Source organism: Hemitrygon akajei, chromosome 9 (assembly GCF_048418815.1).
Source record: "Hemitrygon akajei chromosome 9, sHemAka1.3, whole genome shotgun sequence".
In the NCBI taxonomy this organism is placed as follows: Eukaryota; Metazoa; Chordata; class Chondrichthyes; order Myliobatiformes; family Dasyatidae; genus Hemitrygon; species Hemitrygon akajei.
This window is the reverse complement of record NC_133132.1, coordinates 159293222-159318013: the sequence shown is the minus strand read 5'-3', so window position 1 is coordinate 159318013 and position 24792 is coordinate 159293222. Positions and strand designations below refer to the sequence as shown.

At 40.0% G+C, this 24792-nt stretch overlaps 1 protein-coding gene across 1 annotated transcript in view; it reads right to left on the bottom strand.

Annotated features, from left to right (window-relative positions):
• The window catches only part of man1a1 (mannosidase, alpha, class 1A, member 1), a 445121-nt gene that overhangs the window by 278797 nt on the left and 141532 nt on the right, over nt 1–24792 (bottom strand). The window contains exon 2 of the mRNA XM_073057385.1: nt 24257–24353. Coding sequence (XP_072913486.1) covers nt 24257–24353 — 97 coding nt within the window. The remainder of the gene's footprint in view (nt 1–24256; nt 24354–24792) is intronic.

Here is a 24792-nt window from a genome sequence, read left to right as displayed (position 1 = left end):
AATAAGCTTCAATATATTATTAACCTAAAATGTCCAACCAACTCAACCTTTCATGAGGTGAAGCCTTGATTACTTGTGCAGGATTCTCAGTCAATACAAGGATTTTCACCAAACACTTGTGTCCAATATTTCACATTTTATCTCGTAAAATCAGTTGATTCAACAACTGTATGGCTGAAGGTCCAGCTGGAAGTTGCCTCAACTGCAGTGTCCAAAGACCAAATGGGAAGTGATCAGCAACACTTCTGACAACAATTCAACCCAGCTCAACATCAGCCTCTAAATATATCATGCATTCTTTTCAAATGATTGCTACAAGTTTTGCAACACATTCAGGGATCATGTGGATAGCGGTTTCACCTGTAGAGTCTCCCAACTCAGACTACTGAGTAAGTAAGTGTAGCAATTATGAAATGAACACCAGCAGCTCACAGCTACTTTCCTCTTTCTGAAAGGGGTGATATTCTATTACTGTGTAGTTAAGCAACAAGCTAGATTTCCAGTATCTGCAGATTTCTCTTGTTTGTGATTAGACAATGAGGTTAAGTTCCTTTTACAGATGGATCATGTTCACAACTATTTTGTCTACCTTAATATGGAATAATCATTATATTGTTGTACAGGAATTTGAGAGAGAATGACACGCAGAACCGTGTGGAAAGAGTTGGGTAAAGGGACTGAAATAATTATTCTACTTTGAGCCTATAGAGACTTGGTGGGTTGACCAACTTCTTTTTGTGGTGTGACAATTGAAAGAGCCAAAATCTTTACGAGCATTAATATCATAACATATGAAATAAGTGACATCAATTCTGAAAAATGTTGACTGGATTATTTTAAAAATCTTTTAAACAAGCATCTGCATGGGAGGGATACTGGCCAACTCCCCTCCATCTTTCAGTCCAGATGAAAAGTCTTGACCTGAAATATTGTCTACCCATTTCTCTGCAGACATGCTGTCTAAACTGGTGAATTCCTCTAGCTTTGTGTGTATGCTATGGAAAACATACTTAATTTGCTAAGATTTGAAAATCAGAACATCTTATATGAAAATCGGTTGTAAATGGATCTGATATAAAAGAAAATCCAGATAAGAGTTTCTGAAAACTCTCTTTACAGTAAAATATCTGATTCAACTTTCAATGCTATGCTTTCTGAAATCAGTTATAAAAGATTTGCAAAGTGTGTTCTGAATACAAAAGCCAATAAACTTTCACGCTGAGGAATTCAAAACTTCCATCTTAAATACATTCACTTCTCAGTCATATCATAGATACAAAAACGTCTCATCATGATGTAATTGATGTCAATAGGCAAACTGTATTTCCACATTTTGATGAATGAGGAATTGCCATTTTAAGACTACAAGCCTTTTTAAAAATAAAATACTACATTATTGGTCACATTCTTGTGTTATTGGGCGAAAATGGAACCCTTCTGGATTTTAATCAGGAAGAGAGAATATGCAGATGCTGGAAATCCAAGCATGTTACTGATGAAGAGACCCGAACTGAAAATCAACTGTTTCCACTTTTCCATTGTTCCTGGCTGGACTGCTGAGTTCCTCCAGCATTTTGAGTGTGGTCCTTCTCAATTCTATTTACATGGTCATTATTGTTACTATAAGAAAAGAAAACAAGTATAATAAAAGCAAATAAAAGAGGAGATAAAGGTTAGCTTTATTTGTCACATGCACATCGAAATAACAGAGAAAGGCACCACTTGTGTCAACGATCATCACAATCTGAAGATGTGCTGGGGGCAGCCCACAAGTGCCCCACACTTCTGCACCAAAATAGCATGCTATCAACCTACTAGCCTTAAGCTGTATGTCTTTGGAAAGTGGGAGGAAACCAACAAAATCCAGTGCAAAATAGAGTTAAAACGATCATACAAATCCCACAAATATTTCCCATGTTTACTTGCTTGAGAAGTTGTTACTTAGCCTCCTTTCTGAACCAAGGCACTTGTGTGATGCAAGTACTTACACAGTGTTTTAAATAGACAGCTCAGAGTTTTGAATCAGTAAAGATTAAAAAAAAGGTGGTACATGTAAATTTGCAAGTTGTGAAGGTACATAACTTAAGAGGAGAATATCCACATGGAGGTGTTCTTCACTGACTATTGCCCAGCCCTTCTAAGCAACAAGTACTGCACGTTTGGAAGGAGCTGCTGAAGACATACATGGGTATAGCGATAGAGATGCTTTATATTGTTACTTGAATAATAGGTATACAAAGACTTTTCACCTTAAGGCTGAAGCAGGGATTCCCAACCTGGGGTCCACGGATCCCCTGGCTAATGGTCCTGGTCTGTGGCATAAAAAAGATTGGGAACCCCTGCGCAACAGGCTTCTTAATTTTCATAAAATAAAATTAGAGTAGAGCATAAAAAATAAACTATCAATAGTTAAAGAACAGGCCATCTAGTCCATCTTGCTTGCTGTATTATTTGAAAATATCAATGCACCATTTTCCTGCACTAACTGCCTACTCCTTGATTCCCATAATATCCAAGCATTTATCATTCAAATGGAATGGAGGGGGGGCATAAACCATTTTAGGTGTGACTATATGTATATTAACCAAACAGGTGGAGATTATCCTGTGACATTCTTCTTTGGTGCAATTGCTGTATCTGATTTCACATGGATATAATATTACTGAAGTAACAGCTGAGGATGGTTCATTATTTGGTCTCCATTTTACAATGGCCTGAGACTGAAATAAATGGCCTCCAGGACCCACAATCATTGTCTGTTTATGATAGTTATAACTGTATCAGTGGAACGTTTTCCCTTTATACACTTTGACTCTGATTTGATAATATCCAAAGGTGCCTTTGTAGCAAGGGCTGACACCTTCAGCTCTGGAATTCAAGAGTTCGTTCTAATTTGGACCAAGGTTATAATGTGATCAGCATCAGATTGGTTCTAGAACTGAAGATGAGTGCTCATTCAGAGTAAATTAATTCTGAAATGTTCCTTTACTCCCACCAATTTGCTGATAACTTGGAACAGTCAGATAGATTGGTAATACACATAATTTCTTCTACAATGGGTTGATAGGCAAACCTGAACCATTTTGTCAGATAGATGTCAGTGTTCCAAATACAATCAAAGTCAAGCTTTGTTCTGACCATCTCTCCTCTAGCCTTTCTACAACAAAGAGATAATCTGTTTTCTCATGCCAGTTCTAATGAAGGATCTTCAACCTGAAATGGTAACTCCCTCTTTCCACAGAAGCTGCCTGACTTGCTGAGTGTTTTCAGCACTTTTTAATGCTTGTTTCAGATCTCTAGCATCTAGTATTTTTTCAATCTTACTGTTCTGTGCATAAGTCTTTGGCTAGGACTAAGACCATGAAGCAAGGGCAAAATGCTACAGTAATTTTATGTATTGCACTTTACCACTGCTGCAAAAAAAACAAACAAATTTCATTACATTTGTGAGTGATGATAAACCTGAACTCCTGTGGACTAGGGGTGGGAAGGGGGTCAGGGAGAGGGGAATCATGTTTGGGAAAAGAGGAAGGGAGGGAGGAGTGAGTGGGAAGCACCAGAGAGGAATTCTGTAATGATCAATAAACCAGTTGTTTGGAATTAAATGAGCTTGCCTGGTATCTCAGAGCTGGGTGTTTCTGCACCCGCACCACCATCTGCCCCTGGCATTTCTTCTCTGCCACCTGTCCCACACCCCTCCGCGGTGCTCCTCCTTCACCATTCCCAAAATCCTTTGCTCCCACCAGATTTACAAGCTCACAGTGCACTCTATGTCAACAAATACAGTACTGTGTAAAAGTCTTAGGCATCCTAGCCACATATATGTGCCTAAGACTTTTGCACAGTACTGTAAATGACAATGAGGTCTGCTCCCTAATGAGCTCGATGCCTTTTATGCTTGCTGTTAGTGAGTATTCTGGAGTTAAGTGAATGTAGTAGACATTAATTCCAACAAGGACCAGTCTTCAGTTCTTTATGCAAATTATGAATTGCAAGCAGAAAATTGTAATTACCATGGTGCTGTGCAAAAGTCTTAGACACCCTGGATTTACACATGCGCCCAAGTCTTTTGCACAGTGCTATATGTTAGTAGAAAAAGACTATAGGGAGCACTGGATTTTATAGGTTAAATCCTGTGCTAGACTGGCGTCAAGTGGATCATTTCTGTTTTATTCTTATTATTGGAGGTGAGACTGGGTAAAGACAGTAGATTCCATACCCTAAAGGTTACAAGAGAACCTATTAATGTAAAAACATTTCATTATAAAGATCAGTTTTCAAATACCAGATATAAAATATAATTTGCAGGACCACAGGGAATGAGTAAATCTAATTAGCTTGTTCTACAAGAAATATGTACGAAGTCAAATGACTAACTCTTGTGATATTACAATTCTATGTTAATGGATAGTTTGTCTCCTGAGATGGGAATCAAAAAGAGATAAAGGAGGGCAAGGTGTCAGAAATGGCCCAAGTTATTTTGAGGGTTCAGGTGAAAGTCAGCAGTAAAATTGACAAAAATGATGAATTCTGCACACAGTCAAGAGGTCACCAGCAGTTGAAATTTTGCTCCAGATCTCAGTATCAGCACTCACTTGTTTCTACAAGAATTTAAGTACTGATTGACCAAAATGGGAGTGGACAGAGCAAGGACAGGCTGCAATTTCTAATGTTTATGGAATCCAATTTTTCCCTAGAAATACATTCAGACACAAAGAAGGGTGACATGGTCAGTTACCAGCCGATGCCAACACTGAGATAGGGGGAGTGATTGGAGAAGGGGGATCTGATAAACTAATTGAAGTGGTGCATGATTTGATCATCAACAGTTTGTCCCTCGGTCAGAACCAGAGCTACACAGCATTCAGTTGCTAGCACAAAGAAGGAAGAATATCATTTTGCCAGCCAATATATAAATGGTACTGTGATCCCTCAACATCAATTATATAACAAAGAATTCTGTTTTTCTATAGTCTACCTGTTCTGCAAACATGAGCATTGTAAAACACAAAACAGGACCATTAGAAGAATCTTGTCCAAGGTTGAGATCGTCAAAAATCGTTTGCACCTCAGCTGATAGAAATCAGAGCTGAATGTGGGTGCTCCAGATCAGGGAGATCAATCTTCCATTCAACATCTCTCACTTTGATGAACATAAAATTTACCAGAAATTACAACGGATAACAAAATGGACCTACTGAGATGAGGCTGCAGTTCATAATTCAATCACACTTTACAGTGAGCTCACAAATTCTTCAAACTCAACATGAGCAATATTTGAAATATTCCAGGCTTTTGATTTGAATACTGCTTTGGAAACCACTGTCAACCACATAGTATCCGTATGTTGAATTAAATGTAATTTATTATATTTTTAATTGATGAAAGCAATATAACAGGCATAATCACTAATAAAAACAATGAAAAAATATGAACTGCTTTCAATGCATAAAAAGGTCATAAATATTAGAAGTTCTCCAAAGTCTATTACTAATGTTGATCTGGTTTCACAATAAATCATTAAATTTATGAACTCTGAACCAAAAGTGTGATCATTGCAAATCTATGTTCTCTAATAGCCTTAATCCATTTCCTCTGCTCAAAGTCATAAAAACATATCCATGCTGGAACTCCCAAGATAAAATTAGATCCTAAAGCTGAAGCAGAGAAGCTTTAATGGGGGCTTGAATATTTTTTAATTTATGTGCTGTGAGTGAATGCTTTTAAGTACCATCAATATCCCAATTTCAAGAGGATGAGGTGATGAGCCCTCTGGTAGATGTGTCTGTGACCCAATTAGAGTACTGTTTGAGTAAATGAGTCAATCACATTCATCTGGAACTGAGCCAAGTGACCAGGACAGAAGGAGAACAGCAGGATATTTTCTTCAGCAGTCATCATCTTTAATCCCTGCTCTAACTGCATTTCTAATCTCTCATCTTATATATACAAAATTATGAGGGGAATAGATGGACAGATAGGCTGAGGTTGGGTGAGACTAGAACTAGAAGTCATGGGTTATGGGTGAAAAGTGAACTGTTTAAGGGGAACATGAAGGTGATCGTCTTCACTCAGCATGGTGAGAATGTGGAACAAGCAGCCAGCAGATGTGGTAGATGTTGGTTTGATTGCAACATTCAAGAGAAATTTGTATGGAGGGATATGGAGCACTATAGCGCAGGTGCAGGTCAATAGGACTAGGCACAATAATAGCTCAGCATGCACTAGATAGGCCAAAGGACCTGTTTCTATGGTGTAATGTTCTATGGCTCCATCTTGACAAAAACAAACTGCACATAACCTTGCCAACATTGTGTACCACACAAGGTAAGCTTCTGACCATGTACTATCAAGCAAGACTCCCAAGGATGCACTTAAATGTCTGACATGTAAACCAGTTCAGCTCAATTGCTAAAAATCCTCTAATTACTCCCCTGGATGGCCTCTTCAGCATCTTGAATTTTGTGCATTTCAGCTGCTAAGACTCAGAAACTCTCGTTCATATTAATGCCTCTCTCACCTCCCTTCCTCCTTCAGCATGCTCCTTAAAATGTACCTCTCTGCCAAAACATTTGGTAATCGGCCCTTATGTCTCTCAATGTGGATTTGTATCAAATTTTGTTTAATAGCTCTCTTATGAATTGCCAAAGGAGGCTTGATGGCATTAACACAGTCTCGTTAATGCAGACTATCCTTGCTGACTTCAGTGAACCATCGGATTTACGTGATTATCCTTCAGGTTCCATGTAATTTTTACTGAAACTAAATTAAATAAAAAGTTTTAAAAAGTTCAACGCTCATTATCAAAGTATGTATACTTTATACAACCTTGAGACTTTATACAACCTCCTTATGAACAGCCACAAAACAAAGAAACCCAACAGAATCTATCAAAACAGAAGAAGACCAGCAAAGAGCCAAAGTGCAGAGAGAAATAAAAACTGTGCAAACAATAAAAGCATTCAGAACTGAAGTTCACAAAAGTGAAAGGAGAGATAACTTGATAGAATATTGTAAGATGCTAAGGGTCTTGAATCGGATAGATGTGGAGAAAATGCTTCCTCTTACAGCTTCCAATTGCAAAAACAATTGCAGAATCATTATTTGCCTCCTATTTCCAAGACAAGTTATCACTATTTAAAACTGAGAAGTCACTTATCTAGATACAGAGTGAGTTATTTTCTCTCTCAGAGGACTGAGAATCTTTGGAACTGCCCTCCTGAAATGACAGTGGAAGCAGAATATTTTAATATTTTTAAAACAGAGGTCGATATGTTCTGGATGGAAAAGATTACTGGGGGGAGAGGGGAGGTGAAATGCAGCAGCAAAAAGCCATCCATCATCTTAATGAATGGTGGAGCAGTGAATAACAAAGAACTCTATTACTGCTCTGAGTTTAGATGGCACCATTGAAAATGCAGAATAGTTAGAACATATATTGAACTAAATTCTTGCTGTTATGCCAATATCTTTTTTGAGCAAATAATTCTAGCAACATAACACACTTTTCCATTTGGATGATGGACTATCAAGTTAGTGTTTTAGCGTCATACAACAAAGAAACAAACCCTTCAACCTGTAGTGTATATGGATTTCAGCAAGGCATTTGATAAGGTACCCCATGTAAGGCTTATTGAGAAAGTAAGGAGGCATGGGATCCAAGGGGACATTGCTTTGCGGATCTAGAACTGGCTTGCCCACAGAAGGCAAAGAATGGTTGTAGACGGGTCATATTCTGCATGGAGGTCGGTGACCAGTGGTACGCCTCAAGGATCTGTTCTGGGACCCTTACTCTTTGTGATTTTCATAAATGACCTGGATGAGGAAGTGAAGGGATGAGTTAGTAAGTTTGCTGATGACACAAAGGTTGGAGGTGTTGTGGATAGTGTGGAGGGTTGTCAGAGGTTACAGCAGGGCATTGATAGGATGCAAAACTGGGCTGAGAAATGGCAGATGGAGTTCAACCCAGATAAGTGTGTAGTGGCTCATGTTGGTAGGTCAAATTTGATGGCAGAATATAGTATTAATGGTAAGACTCTTGGCAGTGTGGAGGATCAGTGGGATCTTGGGGTCCGAGTCCATAGAACGCTCAAAGCAGCTGTGCAGGTTGACTCTGTGATTAAGAAGGCAAATGGTGTATTGGCCTTCATCAATCGTGGAATTGAATTTAGGAGCCGAGAGGTAATGTTGCAGCTATATAGGACCCTGGTCAGACTCCACTTGGAGTACTGGGCTCAGTCCTGGTCAACTCACTACAGAAAGGATGTGGAAGCCATAGAAAGGGTGCAGAGGAGATTTACAAGGATGTTGCCTGGATTAGGGAGCATGCCTTATGAGAATAGGTTGAGTGAACTTGCCTTCTCTCCTTGGAGCGAAGGAGGATGAGATGTGACCTGATAGAGGTGTACAAGATGATGAGAGGCATTCATCATGTGGATAGTCAGAGGCTTTTTCCCAGGGCTGAAATGGTAACCACAAGAGGACACAGGTTTAAGGTCCTGGGGAGTAGGTACAGAGGAGATGTCAGGGGTAGGTCATCTGCTATTGCTTCACACTTCTTAATGGCTCGACATCGTTCTGTAGTGAACGCTATTATCAACATCACCATTAATCTTCATGCTATATGCACTTTTACAAACAATAACTCCTGCATTCATATACACATTATTCGTGCATACTGTATAACGTATAGAATGGTTTCCAGCACCATTCCCTGGATACAAAGACTTCCAACTGCAAAAATAATCCTTAACCATCACCCCGTTTCCTACCCCCAAGGCAATGTTGGGTCTAATTATTGACACAAACACAAGGAAATCTGCAGATGCTGGAAATTCAAGCAACACACACCTTATATACTGGCTGGGTAGCCTCCAACCTGATGGCATGAACATTGATTTCTCTAACTTCTGTTAATGCCCCTCCTCCCCTTCTTACCCCATCCCTTATTTTCCTCTCTTTATCCTCTCTCTGTCCCTCTCATAATAACTCATTGCCTGCTCTCCATCTCCCTCTGGTGCTCCCTTCTCCCCTTCTTTCTCCCTGGGCCTCCCATCCCATAATCCTCTCCCATTTCCAGCTTTGTACCCCTTTTGCCAATCAACTTTCCAGCTCTTAGTTTCATCCCTCCCCCTCCTGTCTTCTCCTATCATCTCAGATCTCCTCCTCCCACTTTCAAATCTCTTACTATCTCTTCTATCAGTTAATCTTAACGAAAGTTCTCGGCCCGAATCATTGACTGTACTTCTTCCTATAGATGCTGCCTGGCCTGCTGCGTTCCACCAGCATTTTGTGTGTGTTGCTCTAATTATTGATCATGGTTTCAATGGCCCTTACCTTTTTGATCAATTGTCCATGAGAGACTCCATCACTTTTGACAACTGCACAATCCTCACTGACAAACATAGTTATATCTATAAAACATTCAACAACCATTCATCAGATGGGATCTCCTCCATTATTGTCATCTTGTCTATCCTTGATTAATCTTAGCCTCTCAAACTAGAGGTTAACCTATTCCTCAGAACCTTTTCCAGTGATGTTCCTAATAGTCAATAATGGACTCAGGGCCCTGTAATTACCAAGCTTATCCTTGCTATCCCTTGAGTAAAGGCAGCACACTTGTGTCTTCCAGTCATACTTTATCTCACTTATACCCAAAAAGAACTGGAATATTTTTTCCCCCAGTTCCTTTCTGGGTATAGGTGAGATGCAGTATGCAACAGATCCTATACTTTATTCTCTCATCTTGGCTGAAAGTTTAACTATCATTCAACCATACATGAATACAGTTAAAAAAAACAGCGCTCCCCTGGGGCCAAGGTGCAAAGCACATTACCAAAAGTCATACACAACACAAGGCACATAAGTAAACATACAATCACAGACAAATATATATATAAACCATGAGAAAATGCAACCTGGCAGTGGCAAAATTTGATCAGCGCACTATTTCAAAATGATTTGAGTGAATGAGAATGCAGGAACATCACACTACTATTGGTAAGGGAGTTGGATGGGATGGGATGCATGCAAGGAGGTGGCTGATGCTGGAATGGGGTTGTTGGGCTGATGGGACAATCTCAAATTGCAAAGGTACATTGTACAATACAGCACAGGGATAGACCCCTCAGCCCATGATGTTGTTTGAATTAATTAATTTATTAATCAAATGCTCAGTTAAACAAATCGATTTTGCCTACATAGCACTACATGCTTCCATTTCATGTACATTCATGTGCTTCTCAACAAGCCTCTTGAATGCCTCGATTGTATTTGCTTCCACTACCACTCCTAGCAATGCACTTCATGCACCTGCCACTCCCTAGGTAACAAAATCATTTGCATGGTAGATTTCCTTTGAAATTAAACTCCCCACCTTCAACTCATGCCCTCTCATATTTGGCATTTTGACCTTCAAGGAAAAAATACCAGCTGTCCGCTCTATGTGTCTCATAACCTTATAAACCTTAATCAGATATCCCCTCAGCCTCCACTGCTCCAGAGAAATCAATCCAAGTGTGTCCGACCTCTCTTTATACTACGTGCATTCTAATCCAGTCAACACCCTGGTAAACCTCTTCTCTACTCTCTCCAAGGCATTGACATCATTCCTAAAATGGGGAAACTAGAAATGAATGTAACAGTCATGCTGCGGTCTAAATAGAATTTTATAAAACTGCAAAATAACTTCCTGATTCTTGAACTCATTTCCTCCACTAATAAAGGCAAGCATGCTGTGATAGGCAGGTGAGGAGAAGAAAAGGGGTAAAAGGAAAACCAGAATGGGGAATGAAAAAGAGAAAGGAAGAGGGGCAAAATTACTGGATGTTAGAGAAATCGATGTTCATGTTGTCAGGTTGGAGGCTACCAGATGGAATATGAAGTGTTGCTCCTCCAAACTGAGAATGTCCTCATCATATCAGTAGACAAGACCATGGACAAGCATACTGGAGTGGAATAAAAATGGTTGGCCATTGGGAAATCTACCCTGTTGCAGCGGGAGCAAAGATGCTCAACAAAGCAGTTCCCCAATCTATGTAAGGTTTCACTGATGTAGAGGAGGCCACACCAAGATGACTGGATACAGTAGATGACCCTTGACAGACTCATAGAATTTGTGTTTCCTCACACAGAAAGACACATCTTCGCTGACAATCAACACAGGCACACCTTACGAAATACATGCTTAGCCTATTGCTCTATTCTCTACACTCATGACTGTGTGGCTAGGCACAGCTCAAGTGCTATTTACAAATTGACCACTGACACAGCAGAAACTCAGATGATGAAGAAGCATAGAGGATTGAAATAGGTCAGCCGCTTGAATTGGGACACAACAACAACCTTGCACTCAATGTCAATAAGACCAAGGAATTAATCATGGGCTGAAGGAAGGGGAAGACGAGAGAACACACACACACCAACCCACACACACATATCCTCATTGATGGGTCAGCAATGAATGGGTGAACAGCTTCAGGTTCTTATGTCAACATCTCTGAGGACTTTTCCTGGGTCTAAAATTGATGCAATTACTTACTGAAACTTACAGTATTTTTAAATTATATTGTACCACTGCCATAAAGCAAATTTCATGATGTACAGTACGTCAGTGATAATCAAACAGGTTCTGATTCACGTCATCCCTTCATCGTCTCCAAAATCTCTATCAGATTACTAAGGCTGACTTGCCATGCACAAAGCTATGCCAACTATCCATATTAAGGCCATGATTTACCAAACTCTCAAAACCATCGGTCAGAAGACTCTTTAGTAGCTCTCCACCACTGATGTGAGACTCAGAGATCTCTAGTTTTCAGTATTCTATCATTTCTTTTCTGCAATAGTTAGCTCCTTGCCAGTCTTCTAACACCTTGTCTGTGGCTGGAGAGGACACACGGATATTGGTGAAGACCCAAGCAATCTCATTAAATGCCTCTCTCATCAATGTGGGGTACATCCCATCAGGCACTTGGGATTTCAGCACCTTAATGCTCTTTAACAGACTCAACATGATTTGCTTATCTTGAAATGCCTTAACATAATATCACGTTCCATGCAGACCTCCTGATTAACCACACCTTTCTCCTTGGTAAATTCTGATGCAAAGTAATCACTTGGGTTCTCACCCATGTCATCAATCTCTAATCGCATATTCCTTCCTTAATCCTTGAATGGTCCTATCTTCTCACTAGTTACCCTCTTGCTATTGACATATGTATAGAAAGTCTTGGGGTTCGCTTTAATCCTACTTGCCAAGGACTTTTCATGGTCGCTCTCCCAATTCCTTTCCTGAGTTCTACGTGATTCTAGCTTCTTAAACCTTATATAAACTTCCTTCCACTTCTGACTAAATGCACCGTTTCTAGACAGCCAAGGTTCCCTTACTTCACCTTCCTTATCCCTCCTTCTTACCAAGTGTAGACCAAGGATGTGTCTTGCATCACACCTTTTCTCAGTCCACAACCACCATTCTGAGCTGCAAGTTGCATGCCATTTCAAATTCCCCTCCTATTCCTACACTGATCTGTGCATCCTCAACTGGCTTCATTGGTGGGACAAGGCCAAACCAGAGCAGCAACAACTCAAATTCCATCTGTATAGTCTACAACCCAATAGCATGAACACAGATTTCCAAATATAGATAACCCTCTCTTCTGGGTCTTCACCCACCCACGCACCCATCTCCCCTCTCTATCCCCCCCATCACTCCTCTTTGTCTCCTTCCTTGCTCCTGGTTCTAAACCTATTTTCTCTACCTGGTTCTCTAGTTCTGATTCCAACTGCATTCACTTTGCTGCTTCAAGGCTACCATTCCCATTTCCTTTACTTTGTTCAGCACAATAGCCTCCTGTATTTCTGTTCAACTCCCTCCAGCAGGTGTTTCCAATCTTCACATTCCCCTTCTCCCATCTCTCTACATCTACCTTTCATTTCCATCTTCTTTGTCTCCATGATCATTCATCTACCACAATCTTCCAGCTCTACACATCCTTCTTCCCTCTCCTGCATGGTGCAAGCTGCCTGTCACCTTTCACCGACTTTCCTTCTACCATCATGTCTCCTACCTCACCAGGCCTCTTGAACTCTTTATACTGGCCATCTTCCCTCTGCACTCTCAGTCTTGATGAAAACTTTCATTACAAAATGTTGAGTATTTTCTTCCTCCTACAGATGCTGCTGTACCCACCAGAATGCTGTTGTTGCACCATGTAGTGGACCGCACAACCCGATCCTCATCGGCGGTGTGCAGGTGGAACAGGCCAAAAGCTGTTCCTCGGGGTGAAAATCACAAATGACCTGACTTGGTCTAACCAAGCAGAGTCCACTGCCAAGAAGGCTCACCAGCGCCTTTACTTCCTGAGAAAGCTGAAGAAATTTGGCCTGTCCCCTAAAACCCTCACTAATTTTTATAGGTGCACTGTAGAAAGCATTCCTCAAGGGTGCATCACAACCTGGTATGGAAGTTGTCCTTTCCAAGACTGGAAGAAGCTGCAGAAGATCGTGAACATAGCCCAGCAAATCACACAAACTAATCTTCCATCCTTGGACTCACTTTACACCGCATGCTATCGGAGCAGTACTGCCAGGATAATCAAGGACACGACCCACCCAGCCAACACACTTTTTGTCCCTCTTCCCTCCGGGAGAAGGTTCAGGAGCTTGAAGATTCATTCCGCCAGATTTGGGAACAGCTTCTTTCCAACTGTGATAAGACTGCTGAACTGATCCTGACCCGGATCTGTGCAGTACCTTCCAAATACCCAGACCTGACTTGTACTACCTTACTTTCCCTTTTCTATTTTCTAACTATGATTTATAATTTAAATTTTTATTATATTTACTTCGATTTGTACTTCAGGGAGCAAAAAGCGCAGAATCAAATATCGCTGTGATGATTATACACTCTAGTATCAATTGTTTCGTGACAATAGAAGTAAACTATTATTCTGTAACTGAAAGTAGGGTCTTTCTCAACATGACCTTTTTGATTACAGTATTTGTAACTTCTTTTAAAAAGTAAAATATCCAAAGTGAGCTACCAAACGAAAATTTTTGCAAAAAGTAAGAACCCCACTTGCAAATACCAGAAATAAATGGAGACATTTTCTTTTAAAAAAAAACTAAACTTTCAAGTGCAAAGTTATTGGACTCTGATAGTGTTGAGGAATATAGATTTCATTGGGAATCTTTATAAGCGAGGTAATCCTTTCATGAAATAACTCTATGACATTGAATTGAAAAACTGTAAGGAAGTAAATTTTTAGAATAGTTACAGACTACTGTTTTAATTTTTATTTTAGCTGTGGTTGCCTTATCGATGTCTACAAGGTTTGTGAATACATTTTTTCTATGACTATAATTGCAATGCTTCGATTAACTGAAAATTGAAGGCTGTTCATTTGTAATTATCATACAAAGCATTCACGGGGCGCTGATTTGTCACTTTTACTTGTGCAGCTACAGAAGAAGATTATCCTGCTACCATATACTCCAAGTGGATTTGATGAATGCATTTTCTAATCTATTCTGGATGCAATTACAAGATTGAATCAAAAGCTTTCAAAGGATTAAGAATTTAATTTCTCCTGGCTTGCTCGAGTGGAATGCTGCATTTATTTGTTTCAGAGGTAATGCTTGAAGGTCAAATATTTTCAAACTCAGTTATTAAGGGAAGCTGATGCAATAATGACTTTCTTATGTCTGATGACTAAAAAACAAATTCCACATTTAAGGCTGTAAAGCAGTTCTCAAACAATTTGGACTACCTGTATTATCATTTCAAGATATCAATTTAACAGAAAAGATTTTGCAGATTTATACTAACTTCAACACTATCTCCTCCCAAAATAAAATACTAAACACTGAAGAGCAGGTGGTTGAAAATAATAATGGTAAATTATGTCCAGTCACTTTTAATAGCTGTTAGCACAAAAGAAAACAAGCCTAATATAGCAACTGGTAAATTTATGTAGCACCTTTTAAGATTCTGGGCTCTCGCAAAGCACTTTACAGCCAATTAAATATTATTTGGTGCAGGCCCTGTTATAGTAAATTCAGCAGCCAAGTACACACCATGCTATCTAGCAAATGGCATAACCAAATTTAATGATATCAGTTGATAGACAGGACTCCAGGAAGATCTCCCTTCCTCTTTGAAATCATGTTGTGATTTCTTTTACATGCACCTGACAGAGCAGATTTAGTGCCTCATTCAAGCAGAACCATCTCATAGTGCAACACAGATTCATGTACTTGGTGGGACTTGAATCCTGAACTTTCTGACTCAGAAGTTTAAGCATTTCCAAATCAACCACTGCAGTTAGCTACTAATTACCACATACATCCAGCACGGTAACTGTAATTTCTCAGGATTTGAAGAATACTTGAAAGACTGTGGCTCTGGAAAGTGGATGAAGGTGACTTTTTGACAAGTAAGTGGCATCATCAAGATCAGGTATCATCTTTCCTTGAAAAAGCATTTTAGAAAAGGCATTATACAAGCTATTCCTGTAGAAAGATACACATGCACCTCACCAAAACATTAATTTTATGCCTTAACATTAACTTCAGACAAGTAACCTCAAAACTCAATTAACATTATAGTATTTCCTTATCCTTAGCAATTTTCCTCATGCCTTTTGTATCTGAGTTTACCAATTTAATTCCAGTTTGGTTTTCTACTATGGTGGCTTGTGTGCTGGAGTCTAATTCTCACCAAGAACTGGATTGAGACTGCCGAGTCTCATTTCACCTTGGAGCCTTCACAGCCTGAGCAGGATTCAAACCAAGATCTCAGGAATTGACAGCACACAATCCAATCACCAAAACATATATTCATTTCTAATACAACACTCAATGCCCAGATAACTAAAAGTAGTAAACATCCTCCTACTATGTTCTTCATGGCACCTTAGCAAAAGCATAGATTCAGTGGTTTTAGTTATCAATTTATTATTCTTCATTAAAATATTTTCAGTATCTCCCAATTGGTAATAAATCTTCAGAATTGAACTTTTGTTTTACAAAATGAGATAAGGCAGAATTCACAGATTTCAAGACCGCACCTAAGGCTGGTAAAGCTCAACATTTCTCAGAATATTCCAGTGGCTACTTTTCTTACATTTAAGATTTACTAAAGGATTGCATTCAAACCCCATGAGCACAGCTAGAATTCAGCTGATATGCCATCCTGTTATCAAATCTAGACAGAAAGCAATGCTATTTCTGTCTCGCCCCACACAAACCACAACCCCTTCTGTTTCTCCACAAACCACCACCAGCAATATTTCTTAGATGTTATTTGAGTAGTTGCTAATTCGTATAACTGTTCTCTCTTTGATCAACATTTCATCTAAAGTTCAGTGTGAATGCTTATATTAAGGCTTCCGTGAGCAGGTATGGAATCCGATCATATCACTGGAAACTCAGCCAATATGAATTGTGTACTCAAAACTATCTGACCCTTACTATAGAATCATTGGATAGTCATACTCTTTATCATCAACAGGGAAAACAAGCGATGCCTAATACTGTATTATGAAAATGATAACTTGCTTAACTGATGTACTTTTTATGTATATAAAATTATGAACTGTAAAACAAAAGGTAAATTAGCCTATGTATTTAAGAATGTGTTTATGCTTAATTTTGAAATGTTTCAAATTTAAAAGGAGTAAAAATACAGGAATAAATCCTAAAAGAAACACAGTAGTATTTGTGAATACTCAGAATACAATATTCAGTTTGAGCTAACAGCTTTAAGCTTCTGAGTGAACACTGACCTAACAAATATTTCTAACAGCTTAATTTAGAAAGAAATTACTATACTGTTATTAAGATTTTAGATTTAATGCTTGTATTCCAGAGACTTATTTCTATTAACTACCAAGTCCAGACTTGCAATCGCCAGAAGCTACAGGAAAGGGAAAAAAGGACAATTGTGATACTGCCAACAAATATTCTTACCTTAAGCACTTACTAAATTAAACAAAGTTATCTTGCAACATCCAGAACATAAAGCACAAATTGCATATGTACTTAATGTGCTCTGCTCATCCTACAACTGAGCTTTTTTTGTTGTCAATAAAGAAAAACTGAGTTCTTCATTCAACTTTAAAAGCAATTACATCCACTAATAAAGAGAGGTCAAGTTAAGTAAGCTGTCAATGTGCCAGTCCTTGTGCTGGTACAATTCAGAAATTCAATTTATATAACAAGATAACAATGAAAATAAAGCACTAGAAACTGCTCTATGCTGTTGCTTTGGCATTGAAACAGTATTGTCGATCAGGCTATTTACCATCTTTGAACAGTGCATAAAGAGAACCTTATTTATCAGACTCACAGAAGAATATTGCCAGGTTTCAGTGTGCAATGCTACCCTCAAACCCTACATTGCAGCTTTCACCTTGGTATTCCCTTTTGATAAATTACAAACTCTCTATTTTCTCAGCAAGCAGAATGACAGGTGTGATTTTGCAGATCCAGAAAGAGACATAACACAATGCAATCAGCTCTCTTATGAAGCTGTGGATGCTCCAATAAATGGAGATGGACAGGACAGTGCAATCAGGGGATGTGAATGAGCCAGAGAGGCTGATGGAAAACATTGCCTGCAGGAAGCATGATTTTTCTGTATGGGGACTTTAGATCTCTGCTGCAACACGACTGCAGTGAATGAAAGTCTTCACTTCTAGGAGGCCGGCAATGTAATCAAACACCCATAAAAGTTAGTCTGCTTCTGTGGATTGAAGGAGAAGTAGGTGAAGTTGACTCCCCTTGAATATAGAGGTTGGTGATCACTGCTCATATGAGAACCCTTTCATTCCCAGAATCATTCAACACTTGTGCACCTCAGGGGTGTCTGCTCTATTCTCTATAAACTCATGACTGTGTGGCTAGGCATAGCTGAAAAACCATTAATAAATTTGCTGATGATACAACCATTGTTGGTAGAATCTCAGGTGGTGATGAGAGGGCATACAGGCGCAAGGTATGCCAACTAGTGGAGTGGTGTCACAGCAAAACCAGATAAAGGAGAGATCAGGAGATCTTGTGACACAAATGTGTGGGTGTGATCGGTGGATGGAACCAGGTGGGGGAGGAGGTTGTAATATAATTGGATCATTAGGAGACACACACACACACACACTTTCTCTCACTCTCTCCCCCCCCCCCCCCCCAAATTTGGGAAAACTCAGTATTCATACCATTGAATTGTAAATTACTCAGGCAGAATAGGAAGTGGCCCCACACTGGATAGCCACTGAAGAGAGAGAACATGTGCACTGTGAATCTATCACCTGCCCTACACTTGGCCTTGCTGATGTAAGAGTGACTACTTCAAGAGTACTGAATGCAGTAGGCAAAGTTGGAGATAAATCTTTACCTCAGCTGAAGTACTGTTTAGGTCCCCTGAGCTGGTGAGGGTGGGAACAAATATTGAAACTCCTGCATCTGCAAGGGAATGTGACAGGGTTGGGGAGGAAGTAGTGGACCAGGGAGTCACGTGGAGAATGCAGAGAGCAGAAACAGGTGGAGAGCGGCAGATGTGGTTGGTGGTGACATCTCATTGCAGCTGGTGGAAATGACGAAATATGAAGTGCTGGAAACAGAGACCGGTGGAGTAAACAGTGATGACTATGGGACCTTCATCTCTTTTCTGTTTGGAGAAAGTGGGCATGAGAGCTGAAGTCTGAGAGAAAATGAAAGTATGGAAAAAGGCTCCATCAACCACAGTGGAGCAGCAACCATGCTTCTTTATGTAAGAGGATGCTTCAGATGACCAGGAATGAGAGAAGTAATAGCAGAAACAAAGAGGTATAAGAGAAAGGGATGGCATCCTTACAAGGGACAGGGAACAGAAAGAGATATAGTCAAGGTAGTTGTGGGAGTCTTTGGTTGTGTAGTAAATGTCAATGGATGGTTTGTCTCCCAAGATGGAAACTGAGATATTTTGATTTTTGGCTCTCTGTTGAAGACTTCAATTACTCTCAATGCCCAGCATTACAATCAGAATCAGATTTATTACCATCATCTTAAATGACATGAAATTTGCTGTCTTGCACAGCAGTATAGTGCAAAGACATAAAATTACTACAAATTACGAAGTAAATAAATAGTGGGGAAAATGGATCATTCAGAAATCTGATGGCAGAGGAGAAGAAGCTGTTCCTAAATTGTTAAGTGTGTGTCTTCAGGCACTTGTAATTGCTCTCCAATGGTAGTAACAAGAAGAGGACATGTTCTGGATGGTGAGGGTTATTAATGATGGATGCTGCCTTCTTGAGGAACTGACTTTTAAAGATGTCCTCAATAGTTGCCCATGAAGGGTCTGGCTGAGTCCTCAATCCTCTATAGCCTCTTGAAATCCTGCACATCAGAGCCTCCATACAAGACTGTGATGCCACTAGTCAGAATGCTCTCCACAGTACATCGGTAGAAATTTACAAGATTTTGTTGACACACCAAATCTCTTCTAGCTGCTACTGAAGAAGAGCCACTGGGATGCTTTCTTCAAGATTGCATCAATGTGTTGGGCCCTGAACAGATCCTCTGACATGTTGGTACTCAAGAACTTGAAGCTGCTCACACTTGGCATCGCTGACCGCTCAATGAGAACTGGTGCATGTTCTTCTGACTTCCCCTTCCTGAAATCCATAATTAATTCCTTGCTCTCGCTTATATTGATGTGAGGTTGTTATTGCAACACCACTCAACAGATCTATCTCATCCTTGTATGCCTCCTTGTCACCATCTGAGATTTTACCAACAACAGCAGTGTCATTTGTGAATTTGGTTTTGGAGCTGTGCATGCTGACATAGTCATGGGTGTAGAGACAGTAGAGCAGTGGGTGAAGCACGCATCCTTAAGGTGTGCCTGGTTGACTGTCAGTGAGAAGGAGGTGTCATCACCATTTTCTATTGACTGCGGTCTACTAATAAGGATCCAGTTGCTGACAGAGGCACTGAGGGCCCTATTAGAAGCTTGTTGATTAGCAGTGAGAGGATGATAGCGTTGAACGCCAAGATGTAATTGATAAGCACGTGTTTTGCTGTTGTCTAGATATTACAAAGAAGAGTGAAGAGCTTGTAAACCTGTAGTGGTGGTAAGCAAATTGCAGCAGGTCTAGGTCTTTGCTTGGGCAGCAGTTAATAAGCAACCTCTCAAAGCACTCATATCTATCGTGTTGAAGTGTTATCAGGCAGTAGTTATTGAGGCAGCACACCCTGCTCTTCTTGGGAACTGATATAATTGCTGCCCTTTTATAAAGCTTGTGGGAACTTCAGACTGCAGCAGTGAGAGGATGACGATGTCCTTGATCACTCCAGAAGGTTGGTCAGCACACAGTTGGGGCTTGACACCTTGCATGAGCTCACCCGCTTGAAGGATATGCTGACAGGTCAAGGACGATAGGCCTACAGCAAACACAACATCAATGGCTCTTCATGTGGCCTTAGATCTTCCGGACAGTACAAACACCTATGTCAAGATGCTGTCCATTGAGTATAGCTCAGCATTTAACATAATTGTTCCTATAGACCCGATCAAAAAGTTACAGACCCTTGGCCTCTGTACCTCCCTCTGCAACTGAATCCTCAATTTCCTGACTGGAAGACCACAATCTGTGCAGTTTGGTAATAATATCTCCACCTTGCTGCTGATCAACACTGGTGAATTGAATTTGAATTTGATTAGAATTGACCTTATTACTTACATCCTTCATATATTGAGGAGTAAAAATCTTAACGTTTTGTCTCTGTTCAAATGTGCAATTATAGTAATTTATAATAAATGTTATGTACAACAGTATAGACAAAATATAACATAGAAACACAGTTGTGTCAGCATGAATTAAGCAGACTGATGGCCTGGTGGAAGAAGCTGTCCGTGAGCCTGTTGGTCCTGGCTTTTATGCTGTGGTACCATTTTCTGAGTGGTGGCAGCTGGAACAGTTTGTGTTTGGAATGACTCGGGTCTCCAATGATCCTTCGGGCCCTTTTTGCACACCTGTCTTTGTAAATGTCCTGAATAGTGGGAAGTTCACATCTACAGATGCGCTGGGCTGTCTGCACTACTCTCTGCAGAGTCAGTACTGCTTAGCTCAGTACTGTACTCCCTCTATACTCACGACTGCGTGCCTAGGTGAGCTCAAATACCATCTATAAATTTACTGATGATACAACCATTGCTGACAAAATCTCAGGTGGAGATGAGAGGGCATAGAGGAGCGAGATATACCAGCTAATTGAGCTGTGTTGCGGCAAAAACCTTGCACTCAACATCAGTAAGACCAAGGAGATGATTGTGTACTTCAGAAAGGGTAAGACAAGGGAACACAAACCAATCCTCATAGAGGGAGCAGAAGTGGAGAGAGTGAGCAATTTCAAAATTCTTGGGTGTCAATATCTCTGAGGATCTAACCTGGTCCCATATCGATGAAGCTATAAACATAGAAACATAGAAAATAGGTTCAGGAGTAGGCCATTCGACCCTTCGAGCCTGCACCACCATTCAGTATGATCATGGCTGATCATCCAACTCAGAACCCTGTACCTGCTTTCTCTCCATAACACCTGATCCCTTTAGCCACAAAGACCATATCTAACCTACTCTTAAATATAGCCAATGAACCGGCCTCAACTGTTTCCTGTGGCAGAGAATTCCACAGATTCACTACTCTCTGTGTGAAGAAGTTTTTCCTCATCTCGGTCCTAAAAGGCTTCCCCTTTATCCTTAAACTGTGACCCCTCATTCTGGACTTCCCCAACATCGGAAACAATCTTCCTGCATCTAGCCTGTCCAATCCCTTTAGAATTTTATACGTTTCAATAAGATCCCCCCTCAATCTTCTAAATTCCAGTGAGTATAATCCTAGTCGATCCAGTCTTTCTTCATATGAAAGTCCTGCCGTCCCAGGAATCAATCTGGTGAACCTTCTTTGTACTCTCTCTATGGTTAGAATGTCTTTCTCTCAGCGGCTATATTTCATTAGGAATTTGAGGAGATTTGGTTTGTCACCTAAAACACTCGAAAACTTTTACAGATGTATCACTGAGAGCATTTTGAAAGGTTGCATCACCATCTGGTATTGGGGGGGGGGGGTGGTGCTACTACACAGGCTCGAAAGAAGCTACAGAAAGTTGTACAATTAGTCAGCTCTATCTTGGGTACTAGCATCCTTAGTATCCAAGACGTCTTCAAGGTATGGTGGCTCAGAAAGGCAGCATCCATTATTAAGGACCCTCATCACCCAGGACATGCCCTTTTCTCACTGTTATCATCAGTTGGGAGGTACAAAAGCCTGAAGGACACATTCAGTGATTCAGGAACAGCTTCTTCCTCTCTGCCATCTGATTCCTAAATCGACATTGAACCTATGAACACTACCTCACTTTTTTATTATTGTCGGGTTTTGCACTACTATTCTTAATTTCACTATTATATTTATATTTTTATACATACACACATATACATACAGGCAGTCCCCGGGTTACGTACAAGTTCCGTTCCTGAGTACGTCTTTAAGTCGGATTTGTACGTACGTCGGAACAAGTACATCCGGTATTATTTAGCGTCAGTCAAATGTTTGTCTTAGTATATAGTGTATATTTTATCTTTCTATGCATATAAAACACTTAAGAAACGTATGTTAAACCACTGCATTGCTCAGTAATAATTGTAGCTTTCATTGGGGCAGGGCCTTTCAAGTGCTCCATTATTCTAATTTTATCCTTTAAAATTGTTCTGATCGTTGACCGACTGTAGCCTAACGCTTTTCCAATGACCGATGGCATTTCGCCTCTTTCCAAACACTTTATTATTTCCACTTTATTTTCAATTGCGATCGCTTCCCGTCAACGGAACAGAAACACTGCGGGTGGCGGATCCCAAACTGCGCCAGCTCCCGAGGTCCACTGGGTCCTAAGGACCACTGCACTGAGACAGGCCAAATGGGACAAGTGGGGGCTGTGCTGGGTTTGGGTATTTGATCCTCCACAACATTCCGCGTGGGAATTTAAACTGGAGGTGGCCTGTGTTTTTTTTTTAAGCAGTCGAGTTGCGAGTTTGAAATCAACCCGGCACGGATGGTACGGGAGTCACTGGATCTACATCAACCCAGCACGGGAGCGGTCTGTCAATGGATCGAACTTGCGAACCTCCGTTCTCCAGCCTGGCACTGATCTCACTCACTGTGCCACTAGCCAACCAGAACGGGGGGGGGGGGGGGGGGGGGGGCAGGGTCAGGGTCAATCTTACTAAGAACAATTTAAGCCAAATACAAAGTTAAACACTCAACAGTGTCAACGGCAACGACTTAAAATGGCGGACGGCGTTCTCCTTCCTCGGTTTGTAAGTACGAGTTGTCAGTAAGTCGGACGTTCATAATTCGGGGACAGCCTGTATATAGATTTACTATAGGAAAAAAAAGCCTGCGAAGAGTTTATTCATACTTACTGTAATTTTTTTCCATATTTATAATGTATTGCATTATACTGCTGCCACTCAGTTAACAAATTTCACAAAATGTGCCAGTGATGTTAAACCTGATTCTGATTCTGGTCTCCAAGACAGAGTCACAGCGTTCTTGGATGCACATGTCTAATGTTATTCTCCCTTCCAAAGCGAACATCAAAGGCATTGAGCTCATCAGGGAATGAAGCATCACTGCCATTTTTGCCTTATAGTAAGTACAGCACGCAAACACTGCCACAGCTGTCATGCACCTGATTTGCACGGGAACAGACAAACTGATGCCGTGGAAATCAGAAAAGTGAGCAATTAGTTAACAAAAACAGTTCAAGTACAAAAGATATGAGTGTTGGGGGGCCAGAAAAGCAAATAAAGCATGACTTGTCAAGTTCAATGAAGCAGAATAGTGAACACAGTAAAGTGGGTCAGTATACAGAGAACAGCGGGAAGTTTAAATCTGACTAAACTTAGAAAAAGTGATACATTAATAGAACTGATATTGGTAAGGCATCTTGGGATTATTGCAATTGTTGTTGATTTGACACAACATTTTTTTGGCATTTTGCAATGGATTTCTACAAACATCAGAACAAAATACTTGAGAATTCAAGCTCCTTTCAATAGTCAAATTTTGCTAAGTTATGAAAATAAATCATAACCAGCAGCTTTTTTCATGAAATAGATTTTCTAATATAGGTGAAATATATAGGAATTCTTCAGTTTCCTGTCCAATAATAAATCTAAGAATTAGTTAGGACAACCAAAAAAAGAACTTACCAAAGAGACTACTAGAATGTTGTTGTTTAGATAAGGGTTTCAATTCATTTGATCCCCATGCGTGACGTTTATAATTTTCCCAAGCATGTTTCATCATCTACAAAACATAATGGAATATTGTGTTATTCTGTTATGAAGGGAAAATGTACAAATTATCATGAAAGACAGACATGGACTTTTTTAGATTAAAGTTGTTTTTCTCTGCACATCAATATTTGTATTTAACTGTGTCTTATACATGTTAAATGATTTCAAATGTAACAATCAGAACTGCAGCTTTAGAAATTTAATTTTTATCAGTACATTTAATTCTTCCGAGTTTTTATAATCAGATTAATATGTAAAGAGGCAGAATTGACTTATCACCATCTTCAAACTTGTAAGTGAACTTGCAGAGAAAAGTAAATGGGCTCCAGACTGAAACCATATAAGAAAATTGCAGAAGTAGTAAATATAAGAAAAACTCAGCAAGCTATATTCCCCTCCATCTCTGTCGCAACTCCGGTTTATTTTCCAGATTGAGAATGAACTCTATA